This window comes from Paramormyrops kingsleyae, chromosome 5 (assembly GCF_048594095.1).
Source record: "Paramormyrops kingsleyae isolate MSU_618 chromosome 5, PKINGS_0.4, whole genome shotgun sequence".
In the NCBI taxonomy this organism is placed as follows: Eukaryota; Metazoa; Chordata; class Actinopteri; order Osteoglossiformes; family Mormyridae; genus Paramormyrops; species Paramormyrops kingsleyae.
In genome coordinates, this window is record NC_132801.1 from 1,302,501 (window position 1) to 1,324,517 (window position 22,017).

Sequence of the window (22,017 nt, forward strand, 5' to 3'; positions counted from 1 at the left end):
CAGCTGTAGGGAAAACTTCCTTTAAGACGACTGTCATTCTGCTGGTCTGCTTAAGCAAAGTAGTAAAATATGTTTCCTTAACTTAAGGTTTATTTGCACCTTTCAAACGAGAGTATAAATCAGGCAACAAAACGTTTATGGTTTCTGCACCATTACACAATAGTTGCGGTGAGTAAGTACTAATTAATTGTTTTAAAAACTCTTACCATTTTGTCCCTTCATAAATCACCGCAATAAAAATCAATTTCAAAAAAGAACCATAAAAACTGATTGATGAAGCACAATCAATGACAAAGTTGTGTTTAACTAATTAGTTCTAAAAGAAAACTGGCATATATGGAGGGAATTGTGTAATTGTGATTATATGGCACAGGTGCGGCCGATGACCTCGACTAGGGCCGTCACGTTGTGATGTAATTGTGATTATATGGCACAGGCGCAATAATCACCAGGGCTTTCGATGACATTTGTCCAGACGCCAGCTTTTCAATGCTATATGCATGTTTACTTATGCTGACAATTTGGTAAGCAGATTAGTGGCGAGAGACGTATATTGTGACACCCCAAAAGTCAGTAGTTTGTATAAATTCAGCGTATCCTTATGTTCATTAAAATCGGTTAGCAGAGCACACCACATCAAATCAAATCGCTCACCAGTACACAAGTACGACATGTGAGTGAAATGCTTGTGTGCAAAGCCTCTTGAAGCAGCTGTAGTGTGACACGAATTCACAATCGAAATATAAGTGTAAATATATAACACATAAAACATGCTACTGTTTTTGTAAATCATGGAAGCGATAAGCACTGAAGTGGAGGTGAAGAAGGTGGTGAAGAAAAAGATGTTGGTGGTGCGGTGGTACTTTTTGCAGTTTAAAGTCTGACACGTTTACTAAAAACATAAGGAAATGTCACAATATGCATCTCATTAATATTTTAGGCACTCTACTAATCTGCTTACCAAATTGTTGGCGTGTCAATCAAACCCACAACAATGACTGGAGACTATACTAGTATGACCCCCCCCTCCCCTCACTCCTGCCAGCTCTTCCTCCAGCCTTTTTACTGCATCATTTAAAGAAAAATAAGACACTTTTTTGGTAAAATGTAAATGAAAGAAGATGAAAGGTTGAGACAAAAGTTTCACTCACAGTAACCCAGCTGATCTGGGCGCCCAGGTCTCGAAAGTAGAAAGTAGCAGTTGTTCCGACAGGAAGCTGCTGTAAGACATCCTCATCCTTCAGAGACTTTCCCTCTGGAATTTAAAAGAAAAAAAAAAAAGGACATGTAACTACCGGGACGGCAAGTGAGAATCACGTCCACCGCCAAAGGCTACCGGGACGGCAGGCGAGAATCACGTCCCCCGCCAAAGGCTACCGGGACGGCAGGCGAGTATCACGTCCCCCGCCAAAGGCTACCGGGACGGCAGGCGAGAATCACGTCCCCCGCCAAAGGCTACCGGGACGGCAGGCGAGAATCACGTCCCCCGCCGAAGGCTACCGGGACGGCAGGCGAGAATCACGTCCCCCGCCGAAGGCTACCGGGACGGCAGGCGAGAATCACGTCCCCCGCCGAAGGCTACCGGGACGGCAGGCGAGAATCACGTCCCCCGCCGAAGGCTACCGGGACGGCAGGCGAGAATCACGTCCCCCGCCGAAGGCTGACGGGACGGCAGGCGAGAATCACGTCCCCCGCCGAAGGCTGACGGGACGGCAGGCGAGAATCACGTCCCCCGCCGAAGGCTGACGGGACGGCAGGCGAGAATCACGTCCCCCGCCGAAGGCTGACGGGACGGCAGGCGAGAATCACGTCCCCCGCCGAAGGCTGACGGGACGGCAGGCGAGAATCACGTCCCCCGCCGAAGGCTACCGGGACGGCAGGCGAGTATCACGTCCCCCGCCGAAGGCTGACGGGACGGCAGGCGAGTATCACGTCCCCCGCCGAAGGCTACCGGGACGGCAGGCGAGAATCACGTCCCCCGCCAAAGGCTTGTATCAACAACAACAGACTAGCTGTAGTTAAGTTGCAAGTGTACCATGTGAATGACATGACGGAGTCTTCAGGAATTAGAGAACTAGGACTTACTAGGATCAAGGCGAATGGACTGTCTGGCAGGATACCATTGTGGGTCTACACAAGAACAAAGATAAAACAGCACAGTCATGCACCACACTTCCTTCACGGTAATGAAATGGGTCATTTAATGTATGGTGTACAATAAACAGTACTATCATATTAGTCTATGGTATACTGGTGTGTCTACAGCCTCTTCCTCATTTCAGGTGTTTGGTTGAATGTTTGCATGATGTTTGCGTCATACTCACGGGTCTTGTGAAACATAGACTTTATCTCCCCGATGGTAGCATTGGGCTCCACCTGCCAAAACAAAGCCCTCATTAACCATCACTGACATGACCGTGTCAATTAATGTCTATGTTAAACAGTACACTTGAGGACAAGACTGGCTTATTCAAAACAAACCAAAAGTTTCTTTAAAGAACGGCATAGAGTTTATACACTACATTTTTTTTGGTTTAATCCGTTCGCACTCTACATGCTAAATGTGGGGTCCTTTCTCTGCCCGTTTATACCATGACCACCGGTTAAACTACCATTTTCACATCATTCTGCCAGCTTGTGGTCACAGTTCTCATCACAAAACTCTACTTTACTTTAAGAAAATGCACTATTCTGTTATGAAAGTAAGTACGTAACTGGGAAAAGCTGCAGCACAAATATCATTTATTGTTGATTTATGGCTCTTTGGGGTGGCAGCACCCAGGCAGTTAATTAAAGCTGCTGTCAGCTTGTACTTCCAGCTGCTCCTTTGAAAAACTCCAGACACCTGCCTGTTGTGGCCCGACTTGCCAAACGAGGCACTTCACGCCCAGGCCGCGTGACCTGCAGTGCTGTGGAGTTTGCCCAGGATCAGCCTAACTCTCACCAATTAGCTTTTGTTATCTGACAGCCAGATGGGCTACGATGGCCAGGTACCTCTGCCACTCCCAATGGCTGCATTTCCCAGCTAAATCATGAAAGATCACAGCTGGCTTCACATGCCGATCTCTCCTTGATGAGCTCAAATGCTAAAAAAGCAGCTTCCTCAGACATTTCTCTTTTGAGGAACAGACATATAAAAATGGCTACCAGTCTAGTACTGCAAAGACTGGGCAATAGAGGGCAATAAATGTTCAATATAAGATGATTATAAAAAACTAAATAGGACATAAATTATTTTAAGATTCTCATATGCTAATTAAATGTAACCAAAAGCCAATTTAAAATCCATAAAAATTAAACACATGCAAAAATGTTCCTGGTCTGTGAAGAATGGGAAAAGGAGGGCCTTTGTGTGTGGGGCGGGCTGGCCCAGGGCCACACTGAAGACATATTAGAGACACCCCCCGCTGAGACACTCGGTGTCTGATGAATGGCAGGAGTCCGACTTCAGCTGCCAATGTATTCTTTGGAATAGATACACAAATCCGATTGGATATCTGTGAGGAAAATAACTGTCCAACAGCAGTACATTTTACTAACGTACAATAGCATAGGAACATGCCCTGAAGCCCTAAATCCTTTGTTGAGTTTGGTTTCATGCTCACACTGAGCACATTGTAATTCGAAACCAAATTATCTAGTGTGACATTTATGAAGAGGATATACAATAAATATGAAATATCATAATGATATTTGAGGCAAAAGACAAGTTAAGGTCTAAGGTTTCCAGAAGCTTCTTTTGTCAAGGAGATTGGTACACATGGTAGATGAGTGCAGATCGCTTACCTTGTCAAGGAAGCAAAGCTTGTCCTTGGTCTTGGCATCCAGGATCTCCACCTCAAAGAAAACCACAGCTTTCTTAGTTTTCTTGGCAGGTTTGGGCCGCTTCACCGGTGCAGAAGAGGGTGATGCGGTGGGGGGGGTGGCCCGTTTGGGCTGCGTGGCCTCCAGCGCAAGAGCGTCCATGACCTCTGTTGTTCAGCGTGTTCTCTGACCACGTTGTGGCCTCACAAACCGCTCCCTCAAACCACAGAGGGACGAGGCGGGACCAAAGGGGTGGTGCTGATACAGTACGAAGACACTCCCCCTCCCCCCCTTTATGTAATTCCTGGCTATCCGGCTAGCTCTCACTGCCCCTAGTCCCAAACGCCACCCACTCACACACAAAGGGTGCTGCAGACACTGCAGTTTGGCTCATCATGGCATAGATTTAAACAGTTATAGCAGGGAAATTAGATTTTTGCCCCCCCCCACCTCACCGAGCACTGAAAGGAAACCAGAGTACAGGCGACCCACCACACACCATCCCCCAAGTCTAAATTTAACCTGCCTGCAAATGCCCCTCTGTCCACAGACCCCACCCCCTCACAAACCCTCTTTTAGCTCTGCCGTGGGCGGAGAATGGAGGTCGAGGAGGAAGGCCCTCACGGTCATTCATGTCCCCCCCCCCATGCTCAGGGACATGTGACAGCAGGAGGGTGATAATCCTCCAAATCGGAAGAGCAGCTTGCCGCCACTGGACTGACGGATGGATGGACAGGCACGGCGAGCACAGAGGCGGGGGAAGAGCTTCCACATCCAGCCAACATGACCAGTCCCGGCCTTTGCCGGTCAACCATAAAACGGCACTACGGTAACAAAATCTCTATCCTGGGCAAATGGGATAAGTATATTACACAATATATAACCGAAGGTTCAAGATCAGGTTCAGGTTCAAGTTTATTTATGAAGCACATTTAAAACAACCACAGTCGACTAAAGTGCTGAACAATATAATGCAAGTGTCATACTTACACGACAAGAAGATAAAAATATGTTGAACATAAACACATGGACAGTGCCCCAGTAAAAACAACCACAGCGCCAAAAGCAACAGACTCTTGGGATCAAGGGTCAAATAAAAGGGGTTGAAACAAACCAAACGGAAAATTAAAGCAGGGGATAGAAATGAGTAATTAATAAACCAAATTTATAATTGGACAATTCTTAAATGGACAATAAAAAGCTCTCAAACTGAGTTAAAAGCTAAGGAATAAATATGTGTTTTGAGATGAGATTTAAAAGATGACAATGTATGGGCCTGCCTTTCATAGGGGGTAATTCATTCCAAAGCTTGGGTGCAATGACTGCAAACACCCGATCACATCTTCTCTTCAGTCTAGATTTTGTAACACTTAGAAGGTGGTCTGCTGATCTCAGTGGTCTGCACGAATGATAAAACTACAGAAGGCAAGAAATGTAAGATGTAGCTTGACCATGCAGTGATTTAAAAACATATATATATATATATATATACACACACACATATATATATATATATATATATATATATATATACACACACACATATATATATATATATATATATATATACACACACACACATATATATATATATATATATATATATATATATATATATATATATATATATATATATATATATTTATATATTTATATATTTATATTAATTTATCCTAAACTGCAGAGGGAGCCAGTGGAGGGAGGGCAGCATAGGGGTGATGTGCTCATGGTTGTGTGTCTCTAAGAAGACATGCTGCAGCATTTTGGACAATCTGCATGTGTGAAAGCGAAGCATAAAGGGCAATGCAATAATGCAGACGAAACAAAACGAGTGCATGCGTAAGCTTCTCCAGATCAGTGAAAAATAAAAAAAGGTTTAACTTTACTTAAAAGGCTCAGTTGGAAAAAGATACAGAGTTAACTACAGAGTTAATCTGTTTGTCCAATTCAAACTCCCAATTCATTATGACGCCTAAGTTTCTAATTTTAGCTTCCAAAAAGCCTTCAGGGAGCCTAATTTTGTTTGATGGGCGTCACTTAGTCCCATTCAGAGCACCTCAGTTTTGTTCTCATTGAATTTTCAATAATTAGAGGCCATTCAGCCTTTAATGTCCTCAAAAGAGTCCAACAATCTATTTAGTGAGTCCCCGTTATCCCGATTTAAAGAAATAAATCTTGAATATCATATATATTAACAATGGAAGGTAATTTTATACCTTCTAAAAACATGCATGTACAAGGAGAAAAGGACTGGCCCCAAAGTCAAGTCTAGAGGAGCCCCACAGGTCAACGGTGCTGATGTCATCAATACTGGCCCCAAAGTAAAGCCCAGAGGAGCCCCACAGGTCAACGGTGCTGATGTCATCAATACTGGCCCCAAAGTAAAGCCCAGAGGAGCCCCACAGGACAACGGTGCTGATGTCATCAATACTGGCCCCAAAGTAAAGCCCAGAGGAGCCCCACAGGACAATGGTGCTGATGTCATCAATACTGGCCCCAAAGTAAAGCCCAGAGGAGCCCCACAGGACAACGGTGCTGATGTCATCAATACTGGCCCCAAAGTAAAGCCCAGAGGAGCCCCACAATTCAACGGTACTGATGTCATCAATACTGGCCCCAAAGTAAAGCCCAGAGGAGCCCCACAAGACAAAGGTGCTGAAGTCATCAATACTGGCCCCAAAGTAAAGCCCAGAGGAGCCCCACAATTCAACGGTGCTGATGTCATCAATACTGGCCCCATAGTCAAGTCCAGAGGAGCCCCACAGGACAACGGTGCTGATGTCATCAATACTGGCCCCATAGTCAAGCCCAGAGGAGCCCCACAGGACAACGGTGCTGATGTCATCAATACTGGCCCCATAGTCAAGCCCAGAGGAGCCCCACAGGACAACGGTGCTGATGGCACGGTCATCAATGCCGATAGAAAACCTTCTATCCAATAGGACCTGAAGCACATTCAGGCAATATCTTTCAAACCAACACAGTGCTCTAATCAAGAAATAATAAGATTGTGGTCTACTGTGTCAAAAGCTGCTGAGAGATCTAAAAGAATATGGAGAGCAGAAGCCCAGTCAGTCGTCAATAAAAGATTGGTATAATCTTTTACCAGTGCAAATTCTATGCTGTGCATAGTCTCAAAAGTGTGTTTAAAAAAGAAAGAGGGGATAACATCCACCAAGCTAGCTGACAGCTGTATAGTACCGATGATTTTTAAGTGTTTACAAATCCAGCAGTTTTCTGAGTATATAACATACCTGAATGTGTACAATGCCATCGCACGGTCACATGACTGAGCATGATGCCATCGCACGGTCACATGACTGAGCATGATGCCATCGCACGGTCACATGATTGCTTCCTTCCTGGAAACAAGTTCACAGGAGGCAGACGGTCACAGGAGGCAGACGGTCACAGGAGGCAGACGGTCACAGGAGGCAGACGGTCACAGGAGGCAGACGGTCACAGGAGGCAGACGGTCACAGGAGGCAGACGGTCACAGGAGGCAGTTGGTCACAGCCGTTCAGGCAGTCAGGACTCTTTCCAAGAGGCGCACTGTCATCTTTTGGCCACAGCAGAGGTGGGGGTGAGGAGACGGCCAGAAGCGAAAGGTCATGGGGGTGGGAGCGGCGGGACAAAATATAAATGTAGACGCGAGCCATGGGGTTGCGCGCTGGGGATCACACTCTGGCACTGAGAGGATTACGCCAGCCAGAAACACCTGCAAGGCCCCCCACCCACCCCAGACACCCAGGAAATAGCACCCAGAGAGCCCTCTGTGCCAGAGGGACACATGCGGTGAGGAAGGGGACAAGCGTTTGTAAAAACAGGTCGGCTTGTCAGAGATGGTATAGCTGTATGGGGTGGTTTGTTTACCCTGTTTTTGGGCCTGTTACAGGCTGGAGGTCACATCCACAAAACACGAAGAACAGAACTCTCTCTGAAATACTCTAACTTGAAACTGACAAAAGTTTAACGGCATCCATTATTGTTTATTCCATATTTAACACAAATCAGACTTTGCTTTTGATTAATTCAGTTGAATATTTCATATAATTAAACAAATAAAAATGGCTCAGACAAAAAAGATGGTACCCTTAGTTTAATATGGAACAAGTGATCTCTGTACTTCACCATGAGACGTCTGCATATGCCAGCAAGTAGTTTGGCCCACTCTTCCTGAGCAAACTGCTCAAGCTGTCTCAGGTTTGGTGGGTGGTGTCTCCACACTGCAATTTTCAGATCTTTCCACAGATGTTCAATAGGACTAAGATCTGAGCTCATGGAGGGCCATTTAAGAATAGTCCAATGTTTTCTCAGCCATTCCTGAGTGCTTTTAGCTGTATGTTTTGGGTTATCGTCCTGTTGGAGGACCCATGACCTGCGACTCAGGTTAAGCTTCCTGACACTGAGCAGTATGTTTCACTCCAGGATGCCTTGGTAGTCTTGAGACTTCATTGTGCCCTGCACAGATTCAAGGTTCCCCATGCCAGATGCAGCAAAGCAGCCCCAAACCAAACCGAGCCCCTCCATGTTTCACAATAAGCATGGCGTTCCTTTCTTTCAAAGCTTCATTTTTCCTTCTGTAAACATAGAGCTAATGTTGTCAAAAAAAAAATCGATTCTCAGATACTAATCCATAGTAAAATTTAGTATCGAGTTCGATATCAATTAGCACTGGTATCATACTTAAATGCCAGTTTTCCATCTGCCGGTTCACGGAAATCACCGGCAGACTACAACAATTTTCAACAGGCATTGCAGCGGGCAGCCTCTCCCCCGATAACGGCTACCTGGAGGACCCATTGTTTTACATGAGACACACACTTCATAAACATGGCAGTGGACGAAAGCAGCTCCAGCTTTAGATCTGCAGCACCAAGCTTGATAGAGAATGTAAAAAGCAAGAGCACGGGCAGGAAATATTTCGCATATGAACCAGAAGAACAGGGAAAACCAAAAGATGTGGACAAGCCCATTTGCAAGAAGTGCTACAAAGTTGTCGCAACCAAAACGTGCAGCACGATAAATTTAGCGAAGCATTTGAAAGACCATCACTCCGAATTATACGCGGAGTTTCGAGAGATGAGTAAAGTTGTTGTTCAAACGTAATGTGAATATTTTAAGTGCCACTGTCAAGCAATACTGTTGAAGTAAGTTAACTATAAGAATGGCTATGTCTTCACTTCTCTCCGCGTTTTACAATTATCTAATTGCACAACGCGCATGTATTTTTCCCTGCTGCGCCATGCGAAGCGAAGAGTGTGCTTTTTTGTTTGGCTCAAAAATATTAAAATACATTTCTTTCCTGCATTCGTTTATTATTTAGTACTTATGTATTTAGTCATTCGTTCATATATATATATATTTTTTTTTATTTATTTTTTTTCTTTCACTTATTCGTTCATTTATTTATTTAAATATTTATTTAAACTTATAAAACTCCGTTGTTCGTATCTGACAATCATCATCTATATCTTATAATCCCAGGCTAAGTCTGAGGGAGAGGGACCAGCAGCCAGACCTAAACAGCCACAAACACAACCGACCCTACCAGCACAGTTTGAACAACAGCGGAAATACAGTGCCAAATCACCAGAGGCACCAAAAGTCAACAGGGCTGTTGCCGAGTAAATTTGTATGCACCAGATCCCTGTCTACACTGTTGAAAAGCATGGCTTTCAACAGATGTTACACCTCCTGAACCCTCCAGAAACCACTTCATGTACACAGAAATTGCACAACTCTACACCACCACCAAGCAAATGATCCTGGCACAACTTTGGTCAAAACCCTACTTTGCAGCACAACAGATCTCTGGACCAGCAGAGCTGCATCTTCATTCATGGCAGTTACACTTCAGTTGTTTTTTTAAGCCCATTCTCAGAAGTTCCTGTGTTTGTTTTTTCTCCACCTGTATTATCAAAAATAATATTGAGTATTGAGCACCATCCTTAGTATCGGTATCGAGTTTGAAATTTCAATATTGTGACAATCCTACATAGAGCTGATGTGACTGGCCAAAAAGCTCCAGTTTTGTCTCATTAGCCTAAAGGACATTCTGCCTGAAACTTTGGGGCTTCCACTGCATTTCACACCGAAGGGTGCTCTCTTTCATCCACTGCATTTCACACCGAAGGGTGCTCTCTTTCATCCACTGCATTTCACACCGAAGGGTGCTCTCTTTCATCCACTGCATTTTGTAAATCGATGCTATCAATTCAATAACACTCCATGCTTGGTTTCCAGATCTCTAAGTACTTCATGCTGTAAAGGTTATTAATTGTGTTATTCTTGTTGCATAAGCCAAACTAGTAACAGCTTGTAAGCTGTAACTTACGGGTTACAACAGAGTATATCACCAGGGTGCCCTCTGGTGTATGAATCCGTAATTGTAGCCGGTCAAATTTGTCACTATGTCACTGTGATTGTTCAGACAGAATACATAATAAACTTCAACCTCATGCCAAAGGCACACAAATAAATGTGACATGTGTAACGCATCTTTCAAACGCTTATCCTGGACAGGGATGCATGGGTCTGCGGAGCCTATGCCAGGCACCAAGTAGCAGTACGGCCTGGATGGGACACTAGTCAGTTTGTCATTAACTTATGTGGTTTTGTTTAGGTCAAAGTAGAATATGTTCATTCTGATGCTGTCTTAAAAACGTCCTATAATCAAAAACAGTATTAAACAAATACTGGTACATATCTTTAACACAAAAAAGGAGACGAACATGAACAATCAGAATGTAAAAAAATAATACTAATTCTTTAGGTACTACAACCTTTTACATTGTTAGATGGCAATTAAGAAAACACACTTCACTGTTTTAAAGTATTAACTGTTACGATTACTTCGGAGAAACAGCTACCTCTGATTTGCATTAGATTTACTCTGATTTACATTAGTTATCGGAGGCAGGTGGGTTAAAGCTGCCCCCTAGTGGGCAGTTACGACTAATTTCTGCATTCAAAGCAGCCACATACAGTGCAGCTGCACAGTACACTTTTTGAAATTGTAATGCAGAAGTTGTTCTTTTCATTGCACTATTACAGATGTATTGCCTATTTATTGAGGTATTTCTATAATGTTAGCTATTTTTGTACTGGGTGGGGTTGAATGTCTAAACGTTACAGTGCAGCTGCTGCCCATGATCCATGAATCAATGAAAATCAAGAATCTCAACTTGGGATCAATAAAATTGATCTTATCTCGAAAAAAAAATGCTGTAGATCACCATAAACAGAGATAATTGGATTAATAAATTCTTTAAATCCGTGATTCTGGTAGCTGCTGCTTAAGAATGCTTTCTCATTATGTCATTAACCAGTTGTCTATTAAAAATGACACTTACGACTATTAACTGCATTTAGTCAAAATTTTTCCCCATCAGTTAATTAATGTACCTGAATGACTTAATCCATCATAGATGGAGGATGGAGATGCCAGAAGACGTCACCATGGATACCACTGCCTGACCCCGCCATAAAAAAGATTAAATAATAGTAAATAAGAGGAAAAAAGCGAAGACACGCGTGATGGGCCCCCATCTGCAGAATCTCCAGGCCCCGCTGGTTTCACTGTTAAATGAAGGAGGGGTTCCAGGATTGAGCAGGAGGTGTGGTATAGGTTACACATGGAGAAAGGTATATTTATAAACGCTCAAGTGTCCATAAGAACGGCTTGCAACGCCTTCTCCGGACGCTACATTTTGCTGCAATCAGACGGTTCACTTTATTTAATGGTGTTAAAGTCCGTTACATTCGGAAGTATGCGGTGGCACTGTTAGGTCAAAGCGTTTCATAATTACGCAAATACAGTCTGACCCTAACACTCTGTTAAAATAATGGTACAGACAGCACAAGCTAAGCATATCGGGCATTGAAAGGGGTTAAATAGCATGCAATCGCAAAGTGAACGAGTTTTAATGACACGAATTCATTCAATGAACGAGATTAAATATCACGTAAGAGCCCGGTACCACCCGCCCGCATAGAAACTTCGGCGTTGCACGAATGGACCGGTAGAGCACCTGCTACAGCAGCGTAGTCAGGGTGCCGGGCCGGGATAGCAGCGCTGCTTTCAGGGCCTTGTCTAGTGAAATTAAATAAGCCATTAATAGCCTCCGGCTCATGGCCGTGTACAGATGAGCTTCGCTGTGTTCTGTTCATTGCACTTCGCCCGTTCACGCAGGGCCACGGCAGGCCGCCAAACGCCGCTCAGTACGGCGCACTGCATTACTACTCAGATAACCTGCGGTGAGCCGCACATCCCCACGTTCATCCCTCACGGATGATCAATTGAAACCTGAAATTATACCTCGCAACTGCTCAAATCGCAGCCGACAACATCTTACCTCGTAATGCTTCATGTTCGCTGCTACAAACTCCCTTTCCTGTACCTAGGCTCGCGGCCAAGACGTCCAACCAGAGAGCGCGGAAAGCTTCGAGCTCGTCCAATAGGAAAAGGGAAGGGAAGTCCGGCAAGTTACCTATCTGTATATTGTTTACAACCAATAAGCGCGTCCTAGGAAATTCTTTTTTAGCCAATCGGAGTGCAGCGGCCCGATATGGAGTGATGGATTTGGGCTAATAGGGATTGAGAGTTGAAGCTCAGGCGTCCTAAGCACTGTAATGCGGATATGCAGAGTTACAGTAGCCCGCAGTATGGTGTGAAGTAGTATCCTTTCTGTTCTTTGATTCTGCGCTGTGTAATTGCGCTACTAAAATTCCCCTCGTAGTTAGCCAGCCAAGGACGTATTTCTTGAGCCCTGTTAAAAATACGTCCGATTTACCACTCGTATCTAGAGGGTCATAGTAGACGAGGCAGTTTCAGATTTAGCACAGAGCAGAGCTTCTTTTAAGTGTTAGTAACATTTACCAATCTTAATTTTTATTTCTGTTAAATATTTAAAATAACGATTTAAGATGCAATGATTTGTAAGAATACCACGTGAAATTAAACCAGTTATATACTACCGTCGTGAATTGTTTTATTTTGTACAATTTCTTACTTATGTGTTCTGTACTATCATGTAGGCTATGTGTTAATATTTCATGTCAGCATTTAACGTATAGCGTCTACGCAACTGAAGCGCAAGTTCAATTGATGATATGCAATATTTCTACTCTATAGTATATGTGACCACTGACCAGTGTATATGTTTAGACTTGGAATCATACCCTTAGGAGAACCACTACAGAAAGTTTGTAAGGCGCAGCGTATCGTGGGAAGAGATGAGCCTGCATATTATATCTCTGTAGCGTAACCACGTGTATATTTATCTCCATAACGTGCTGACCTGTGTACATAACACACATAAAGGCTGACAGCTGACTGCGCCGATAACAGACGGCGCGAGGCTAATGGGGCGCGCCCGTGACGTGGCAGCGGGCGCCAGGGCGTGCTGAATGCTCGCGATCCTGCGAGAGGGCTCTCGAACTTTCTGCGTCGATACAAAAAGCGCGCTGTCGCGAGTCAACGCTCAGATCTGCAGAGTTGCGTCTCATTTCTCAAAGAGACCGGAAGAATAAAGCGGGATAAAAACTATATATCAGCACAGAGGGTGGCTTGTTATTTCAACTGCGTAGTAAGTTTTGAGTCACGAAACTAACCGAAAGTCGACGGAGCGGAGGCGACGTAAATAAAGGACTTTATCTGTACTGTGGACCGAAAGGCGAACCGGAGTCATAAGGGGACTTTGAAGGAGAACGGTGGGTTTAACGTTATCTAGATGGTAAAAATGGGTAAGGATTACTACGGCGTACTGGGCATACACAAGGGTGCGTCCGACGACGAGATCAAGAAGGCATACCGAAAGCAGGCTTTGCGCTACCACCCGGACAAAAACAAGTCCCCGGGGGCTGAGGAGAAGTTTAAGGAGGTGGCCGAGGCCTACGACGTCCTGAGCGACCCCAAGAAGAGGGACGTGTACGACCGCGTCGGAGAAGAAGGTGAGTGTCTGGCTCATGGATGGGCTGAAGTTTGCGCAGTACTTATCACGGCGGGTCTCGCTAGTTTACAGTGTTGCGTCTCTAAACGTTACCGAGTTGGTTTTCCAGAAAATTCGAGGGAGCCGTTTATTTTGTCCTTTAAACGGGTTTACGTGACTCATATCCCGTGTGTCAAAAAGGTAAATGTGTTTTTAGATGATACGTTAGAGACATACAATCCGTTAAGTTTCTTATGAATCCTGAAGTTCGCCGATCTTCTAATTATACTAATTATAAGTTTGAGGGTGAAACTAAGCGGCGAGTTGCGTTTCCGAAGCCGAATTCAGTGCAGGGGGTTCTGGAAGTTTCTGACAGGCGTCACTCCGGGGTCACGCCCCAAATAGGAATGACGGCGAGCTTCCCGGAACGCGCCGCCGCTTGTTGAATCCACAAGCTCCGGCTGATTCATGCGCGCAGGTACTGGTGACTGACGTGACACTTAGCCGTTGTCTTCTCACTTTTCCTCAGGACTTAAGGGAAGTCCCGGTGGTGGCGGTCCAAACGGGACCAGCTTCAACTACACTTTCCATGGCGACCCACACGCCATGTTCACAGAGTTCTTCGGGGGGCGTAACCCCTTCGATCACTTCTTCCGCAATGGGGGTCCAGATGAGGACATGGATGTGGACGACCCTTTCGCCAGCTTTGGCATGGGTGGGTTTGGGAGGTCTTTCGGCTCAAGGAGTGGGGGCCTGGAGAAGAAGCAGGATCCGCCGGTGGTGCATGAGCTCCGGGTGACCCTGGAGGAGATCTTCTCGGGCTGCACCAAGAAAATGAAGGTCTCCCATCGCCGGCTGAACCCAGATGGGCGCACCACACGGACAGAGGACAAGATCCTGACGGTGGAGATCAAGCGGGGCTGGAAAGAAGGTACAAAGATCACGTTCCCCAAGGAGGGTGATGAAACGCCCACCAACATCCCCGCTGATGTGGTGTTCGTGCTGAAGGACAAACCGCACAATGTGTTCCGCAGAGACGGCTCAGACATCATCTACACAGCCAAGATCTCCCTCAGAGATGTGAGTATTTGTCTTGTCACCAGGGGATGCCGTGGTATTTAGTCACTTTGTATTTTTAATACTGATGCTGCGTGTGTGAATCTGCAGATCTGTGTAAGGAAGGCGCCCTCTTTCCCCCAGATGGTTCAGAGACGCAGCTCTTTAACTTCCAAGATGCATGTAGTGCCATAGTTCCTGTGATGGAGTCAGCATTAGGTTACAGAATGGCAGCAATGTGGTTTTTAAGAGTAGAGCCATGGCTGCCTTTGGTTCCTGTTCAGGAAATAAGGTGGAGCAGAGGTGCTGAGAAGCTGTGAGCTGCATCTTCTCCTGCATTGTGAGCAGTCAGCAATGTGAAAGCTGGCCCTCAGTTTCTGTCTTGGCTTCCTGTTTTTCAGCGAAGACCAGTAATGTATGTTAGAGTTAGCGGGCTTAATGATGGTTGTCATTTTTATAATCAATGTTCATTTCTTGGTCGGTGTTGCTATTGTGACTAATGTTTCACTTTGTATTCCCCAGGCGTTGTGTGGCAGCACAGTCAAGGTCCCCACACTGGATGGCCAGACGGTAACTGTGACAACCCAGGATGTGGTGCGCCCTGGGATGAGGAAGCCAATGAGCGGGGAGGGGCTGCCACTGCCCAAGTGCCCGGAGCGGCGAGGAGACCTCGTGGTGGAGTACGAGATCAAGTTCCCCGACCAGCTGAACCAAAGCACACGCGAGACACTGAAGCGGGTGCTTCCAGCCTGAGGGTAGTGCCCAGCTGGCTGGTTACAGGGGGAGTCTGTCGCATTTTCCCCAGTAAGACTTCTGAGGTCAGGGATAAGGGGTGGACATGCTGTGCATGGCTTTACAGTCCCCCCCATTATTCAGCCGTGCGTAACCCCATTATCCTTGACATTCCTCGGATCCCCTTCTCCCCCAGAATGTGCTGCTGGAAGAACTGTTCCACATTACATTTGTGTCCCCAGCTGCATGGTCTCGAGTCGCTCTGCACACTACTTTGAGTCAACACCATGATGGTGTCCATTCATCAGGTCTCCTGGGTTCTTGAATGGCCCCTTTGATTTGGCCTGGTCAGGCAGTCGTGTGGTCCACTCTCCATGCCCTTGTACTCTTAGGATCCCAGCTGCTCACTCTGCATCCGGCGCGTCTCCATTTAGGGCTGTCTTACAGTAAGACTCTGACTGCAGGTTGGCGCCTGGGGCGACTCAGGGGTGCCTTTGACGTACAGGAACTTATGGTCACGGTGGGTATGAGATGCAGACTGGATGGGGTCACGGCTGATCAGCTTCATGTCAGCCCCTCGTGGCTGAGGCTTTTAACTAGACGGGTTCAAAACCCCCACCCCAAAAAAAATAGAAAATGCTGTACATACAGATTGTTAGGCAGTAGGGGATGGTTTAAGTGGGAAGGCCAAACATGGAGCTCATTAGGCCAGGGTGGCTTTGTTGGCGATGGTACCTCTGAAATGAGAGGGACGAGAACAGGCCCCTCCCACCCCTGTGGGATGTGTAGGGTTACTTTACTGCAGACTTGAAAGTACTAATCTTCTCTCTTATGCTGGCCTTTTCACCTTCTTGATATGTTTTTCAATAGAGGGGATTTGAGGCGCAGTGTGACAGTTGTAAATGGTTTTTTAGTATCACAGTGATCTCCAGACCACTTCCTTGTGAAGCTGTAATGGACCAACGTCTGTTAATGCCAAGTCATGGGCACTAGAGGGAAGAGTGAAGTGCTGCTTTGAGCTCCTTCCATTCCGGCACTAGGCACAAGCTTTCCCATGGTACACAATTATTTTCCAACATCTGTTGGTTCTTGCATATATTTTGGATAGTTCTGACACTTTGAGGGTAACTACTGCAGTAGTCAAAAGTGGCCAAGACTCTGCTAGCTGCCTGGACTCCTACAGATTTTATTTTATTTTTTAAACCTTAAATCCAGGAAGATCCAGTGCTGGCAGTCACTGATGGATGGAAAGCCAGCTTAGTGTCAGCTGGTTGAAACCTGGCCATCCTTCACTTCCAGGTCATTGTTTTTGTATCATACATGTGTATTATTATTGTTAAAAATAGCTTATTTTACAGAATAAAGTTATTGAACATAGTCCTGTTGCCTTATTCTTCCTTTTTTCAGACCTTGGGAATGGGGCTGTTATTGAAGCCTGTGCAGGTTTGACTTGTAAAACTGAAAATATAAAAACAGAAATAATATACACATGAATATAAATGACTTGGCTTCATGTATCCCCCCAATGAACAGACCTTTGTTGTAAGTTTAGCTGTGTCCCCCCAATATTCTCTCCTATGCCATTGATGAATTTATATTTAATCAAAGATGCATGGTTAGCCAGTGTACATCATCTAGCCTAACAAACATTTGATTAGCCTAATGTGTTTAATTTCTGCATTTTAATTGACACGGTTATATGGAAGCCGAGAATGACGTGCTTGCAATTATTTTTTTTTGCATTTATCTTGAGATAATTTTCTCTGAAAAATTCCAAGGATATTGTGATGCTACGTGGAGATTTACCGTGAAGTGCATATCATGTCCTGTCTGCACCATGGTCCGGGGAAATCCTATGTGATATCACCGTACAGATGTGCAGATGATATGATAATATAAATACTGACATATGACATTAACAAACCTTCACACACACATTCAAATCTAAACAAACCTAGGGGGGTAGTCAGCCAAATGTGCTACGCTTGACCGCTTGACACTGTTCCATCGACACCATGGCAGATATAGAGAGCGACCCTTAAATATCAATGTAGAGTAAAACTGCATATAAGCTGCAAGTACTTTTAAAACACACAGCTTATGCTGCCACAGTAAATGATCTCATTATCTGTAATTGCAAGTACATCCGTTCTCGGCTTCTGTACTCACTGTATATACTTCAGTTTTACTCACAGTCACTTTAAAATGAATTTACTCACAAACGTTAACAACCACAAACCACTTTTGTCACGTTAGACCGAGAGTAACTGAACTTCTCGAGCCAAATACGTAACAGTACATGTAAGCGTCAATAGGTGGCAGTGTATGCACCTGAAATAACATTATTCACGAAACTGATTATAAAGGCATGACAGTAATAAAATAATGGAAGCTATTTCCCTTTTTGACTGTCTCAGTGAGAACTGAGGGTTCGTGACTTGAGTTTGTACATAAATAGGAGCCCAGTTCATTGTCATATTCCTGCCTCATACTGTCGTTTTGCTTCAAATTGTGCGGTTTCAGCCAAGGTTCAATGTTACCAACGTCAGATTTTAGGAGAAACATCTCGATGAGGCAGCACTGCCTGTGGACCTCTCTGCCTGTGGACCTCTCTCACACGTTTCATTCTTTCCTTGTGAATTCACCTCAGTTAGGAGAGAAATAAAGAAAGCACAGATTGCCACACGAAAAACAAGACAAAACAAAGAAAATCAAATAATAAAAATGACTTTGGTATATCACAGTCCACAGTAAGTAGGCCCTAAATCGTACTCCGATGGCCCTGATGGTACCAAATATGACGAGGCAGTTCATTGCCTTTCCATCAGACGCCCAAACCATACAGCAGAAGCAAGCTGCTGTTATGAGGATTTCAGGCTTCCCTGGCATGTTGGAGCCACCGATTGCACTGTGCCCCTAATATCACCAACTGTACATGAAGATATTTATGGTAACAGAACAAGAAATCACAGTATCAATGTTCACGTTGTGTTTGATACTAATCATGCAGTTTTGGACCCTGTGCCAAAATGGCCAGACTCCACACATGATGCCCACATTCTTTCTGAAAGTGGCTTCAGTGCCTTATTCCAGCAGTGAACACGCAGTGAGGTACAGAATGTTGTATCTCCTGGGTGATTCTGGATACCTAATAAAGTGCTGACTTTTCACTCCTTACAAAAGACCACAGGAGGAAGAACAACAAAATTATAACCAGTAAGTACCGCAACAAATGTCTAGCAAAAAATGCAAGAAATGTCTGACACATTTTGTTTGTTTAATACAAATGCACCATGCCAAGCATTATTTACAAGTGATTTAATTTAGAGCAAGCTTTTTTTATCCATATAAGCGGTTGATCACTATAACCATGATCACTGTAAATGGTTTCCACCAGGGGCGTTTCTAGCTATTGAAACAATCAGGCTAAGTCAAGATAACCTGGGGCTTGACCTATTTTTTTTGTTTTGAAGGAAGATTGGCTCCTCCTTGGATTGCCACCTTATCGTGGTGGAGGGGTTTGCGTGCCTCCGTGAACCTGGGGGCTAGGTTGTCGGGGGCAATAGCCCCTGGTAGGGTCTCCCAAGGCAAAAAGGTCCCAGGGGAGGGGCCAGACAAAGAGCAATCCGAAAGAACCCTATGAAAAAGTACAATATCAAAGTCCCGTTTCCCTCGCCCGGACTAGGGTCACCGGGGCCCCACCCTGGAGCCAGGCCTGGGGGAGGGGCCCGTTGGCGAGCGCCTGGTGGCCGGGCCTTGGCCCGTGGGGCCCGGCCGGGCACAGCCCGAAAGAGGCACGCGGGACTGTCCCCAGGTGGGCCCACCACCCGCAAGGGGAATGTCAGGGGTTCGGTGCATTGTGGATTGGGTGGCGGCCAAGGGAGGCCCTGGCGGTCCAATCCCCGGCTGACAAAACTGGCTTTCGGGACATGGAATGTCACCTCTCTGGTGGGGAAGGAGCCTGAGCTTGTGCGTGAGGTTGAGAGGTATCGACTAGATATAGTCGGGCTCACCTCAACACATAGCTTGGGTTCTGGAACCAATCTCCTGGAGAGGGGCTGGACGCTCTTTTACTCTGGAGTTGCGGCGGGTGAGCGACGCCGGGCTGGGGTAGGGCTATTGGTGGCCCCACAGCTCGGTGCATTAACATCGGAGTTTACCCCGGTGAACGAGAGGGCTGTTTCCCTGCGCCTTCGGGTCGGGGATAGGTCTCTGACTGTAATCTGCGCTTATGCGCCGAATGTCAGTTCGGAGTACCCGGCCTTCTTGGATTCCCTTAGCGGTATGCTATTTGGTGTGCCGCGGGGGGATTCCATCGTTTTGCTGGGGGACTTCAACGTTCACGTGGGCAATGACAGTGTGACCTGGAAGGGGGTGATTGGGAGGAACGGCCTCCCTGATCTGAATCCGAGTGGTGTTCAGTTATTGGACTTCTGTGCAATGCATGGTTTGTCCATAACGAACACCATGTTCGAGCATAAGGGTGTCCATAAGTGGACATGGTACGAACATGCCCGGGGCTACAGGTCGATGATCGATTTTATAATCGTATCAACTGATCTGCGGCCCTCTGTCTTGGACACTCGGGTAAAGAGAGGGGCAGAGCTGTCAACTGATCACCACCTGGTGATGAGTTGGCTCAGGTGGCGGGGGAGGAAGCCGGTCAGACCTGGTAGGCCCAAGCGTATAGTGAGGGTCTGCTGGGAACGTCTGGCAGAGGCTCCTGTTCGCTGGAGCTTTAACTCGTGCCTCCGGCAGAATTCCAACTGCATGCCGGGGGAGGTAGGGGACATTGAGTCCGAATGGACACTGTTCCGGACCTCCATTGTGGAAGCGGCAGTACGGAGCTGTGGCTGCAGGGTGGTCGGTGCCTGTCGTGGCGGTAACCCCCGTACCCGATGGTGGACACCAGAGGTGAGGGGGGCCGTGAAGCTGAAGAAGGAGGCTTACCGGGATTTATTAGCCCGGGGGTCTCTGGAGGCAGCTGACGGGTACCGGCGGGCCAGGCGGAACGCGGCTCGGGCGGTCACAGAAGCAAAAACCCGGGCGTGGGAGGAGTTCGGTGAGGCCATGGAAAGTGACTTTCGGTCGGCCTCAAAAAGGTTCTGGCAAACCATACGGAGTATCAGGAGGGGGAAGCAGCTCCTGGTTCCTACTATTTATAGTGGGGGGGGGGGGCTGTTGACCTCATCTGGGGACATCATCCGGAGGTGGAAGGAATACTTTGAGGACCTCCTCAACCCTGCCTCCGATACATCTACGCATACTGCCTTTGAGACATCTGAGGACACAGAGCCCGAGGGTGCTGGGGGGGGCTTGCCCATCACTGAGGCTGAGGTGGCCGCGGCGGTTAAACAACTCCGTGGTGGCCGGGCCCCGGGGGTGGACGAGATCCGCCCGGAGTACCTGAAGGCTCTAGATGTTGTGGGGCTGTCGTGGCTGACACGCCTTCTCAACAGTGCGTGGAGGTCAGGGACAGTGCCGCTGGATTGGCAGACCGGGGTGGTGGTCCCCTTATTTAAGAAAGGGGACCGGAGGGTGTGTTCCAACTATAGGGGGATCACACTTCTCAGCCTCCCTGGGAAGGTCTATTCCAGGGTACTGGAGAGGAGGGTGAGATCGATAGTCGAATCTCGGATTCAGGAGGAACAATGCGGTTTTCGTCCTGGTCGTGGAACACTGGACCAGCTTTATACCCTTGCAGGGGTACTGGAGGGGGCCTGGGAGTTTGCCTATCCAGTCTACATGTGTTTTGTGGATTTGGAAAAGGCTTACGACCGGGTTCCCCGAGGTGCTCTGTGGGGGGTGCTTCGTGAGTATGGGGTCTGGGGTCCACTGTTGTGGGCGATCCGGTCCCTGTACGAACGGAGCAGAAGCTTGGTCCGCATTGCCGGCAATAGGTCGGACGTGTTCCAGGTGCGTGTTGGGCTCCGCCAGGGCTGCCCTTTGTCATCGGTCCTGTTTATCATATTTATGGACAGGATTTCTAGGCGCAGCCAAGGCGTTGAGGGTGTCCAGTTTGGTGACCTCAGGATTGCCTCGCTGCTTTTTGCAGACGATGTCGTCCTGTTGGCTTCATCTGCTGGGGATCTCCAGCAGGCACTGGGGCGGTTCGCAGCCGAGTGCGAAGCGGCAGGGATGAGGATTAGCACCTCCAAGTCCGAGACCATGGTTCTCAGCCGGAAACGGGTGGTTTGCCCTCTTCGGGTTGGGGAAGACGTACTGCCTCAAGTGGAGGAGTTTAAGTATCTCGGGGTCTTGTTCACGAGTGAGGGTAGGCGGGATCGGGAGTTGAATAGACGGATCGGAGCGGCGTCTGCAGTTCTGCAGGCGCTTAACCGGTCCGTCGTGGCTAAGAAAGAACTGAGCCAAAAAGCCAAACTCTCGATCTATTGGTCCATCTTTGTCCCTACCCTCACCTATGGTCATGAGCTATGGGTAATGACCGAAAGAACGAGATCGCGAATACAAGCGGCCGAAATGAGGTTTCTCC

General features: G+C 46.7%; 2 protein-coding genes across 3 annotated transcripts in view; one reads left to right on the forward strand and one right to left on the reverse strand.

Annotated features, from left to right (window-relative positions):
- The window catches only part of LOC111840958 (very-long-chain enoyl-CoA reductase), a 17,223-nt gene extending 4,915 nt beyond the window's left edge, over nucleotides 1–12,308 (reverse strand). Inside the window, exons 1-5 of one of the 2 annotated variants that reach the window (XM_023806339.2) lie at nucleotides 12,162–12,308; nucleotides 3,787–3,837; nucleotides 2,325–2,376; nucleotides 2,086–2,130; nucleotides 1,152–1,255 (exon numbers count right to left, since the gene is read on the reverse strand). In XM_023806339.2, the coding sequence (XP_023662107.1) occupies nucleotides 1,152–1,255; nucleotides 2,086–2,130; nucleotides 2,325–2,376; nucleotides 3,787–3,837; nucleotides 12,162–12,176 (267 nt within the window). In that variant the 5' untranslated portion in view covers nucleotides 12,177–12,308. Of the gene's footprint in view, nucleotides 1–1,151; nucleotides 1,256–2,085; nucleotides 2,131–2,324; nucleotides 2,377–3,786; nucleotides 4,245–12,161 lie in introns of those variants that run through there. The other variant, XM_023806338.2, reaches the window with a different exon arrangement.
- Nucleotides 12,309–13,160: 852 nt separating this feature from the next.
- Nucleotides 13,161–16,901, forward strand: LOC111840959 (dnaJ homolog subfamily B member 1-like). The gene is made up of 3 exons (XM_023806341.2): nucleotides 13,161–13,758; nucleotides 14,266–14,816; nucleotides 15,315–16,901. Exons 1-3 carry the CDS (start codon nucleotides 13,539–13,541, stop codon nucleotides 15,543–15,545), a joined length of 1,002 nt encoding a protein of 333 aa, XP_023662109.1. The 5' UTR covers nucleotides 13,161–13,538; the 3' UTR covers nucleotides 15,546–16,901.
- Nucleotides 16,902–22,017: the final 5,116 nt, after the last annotated feature.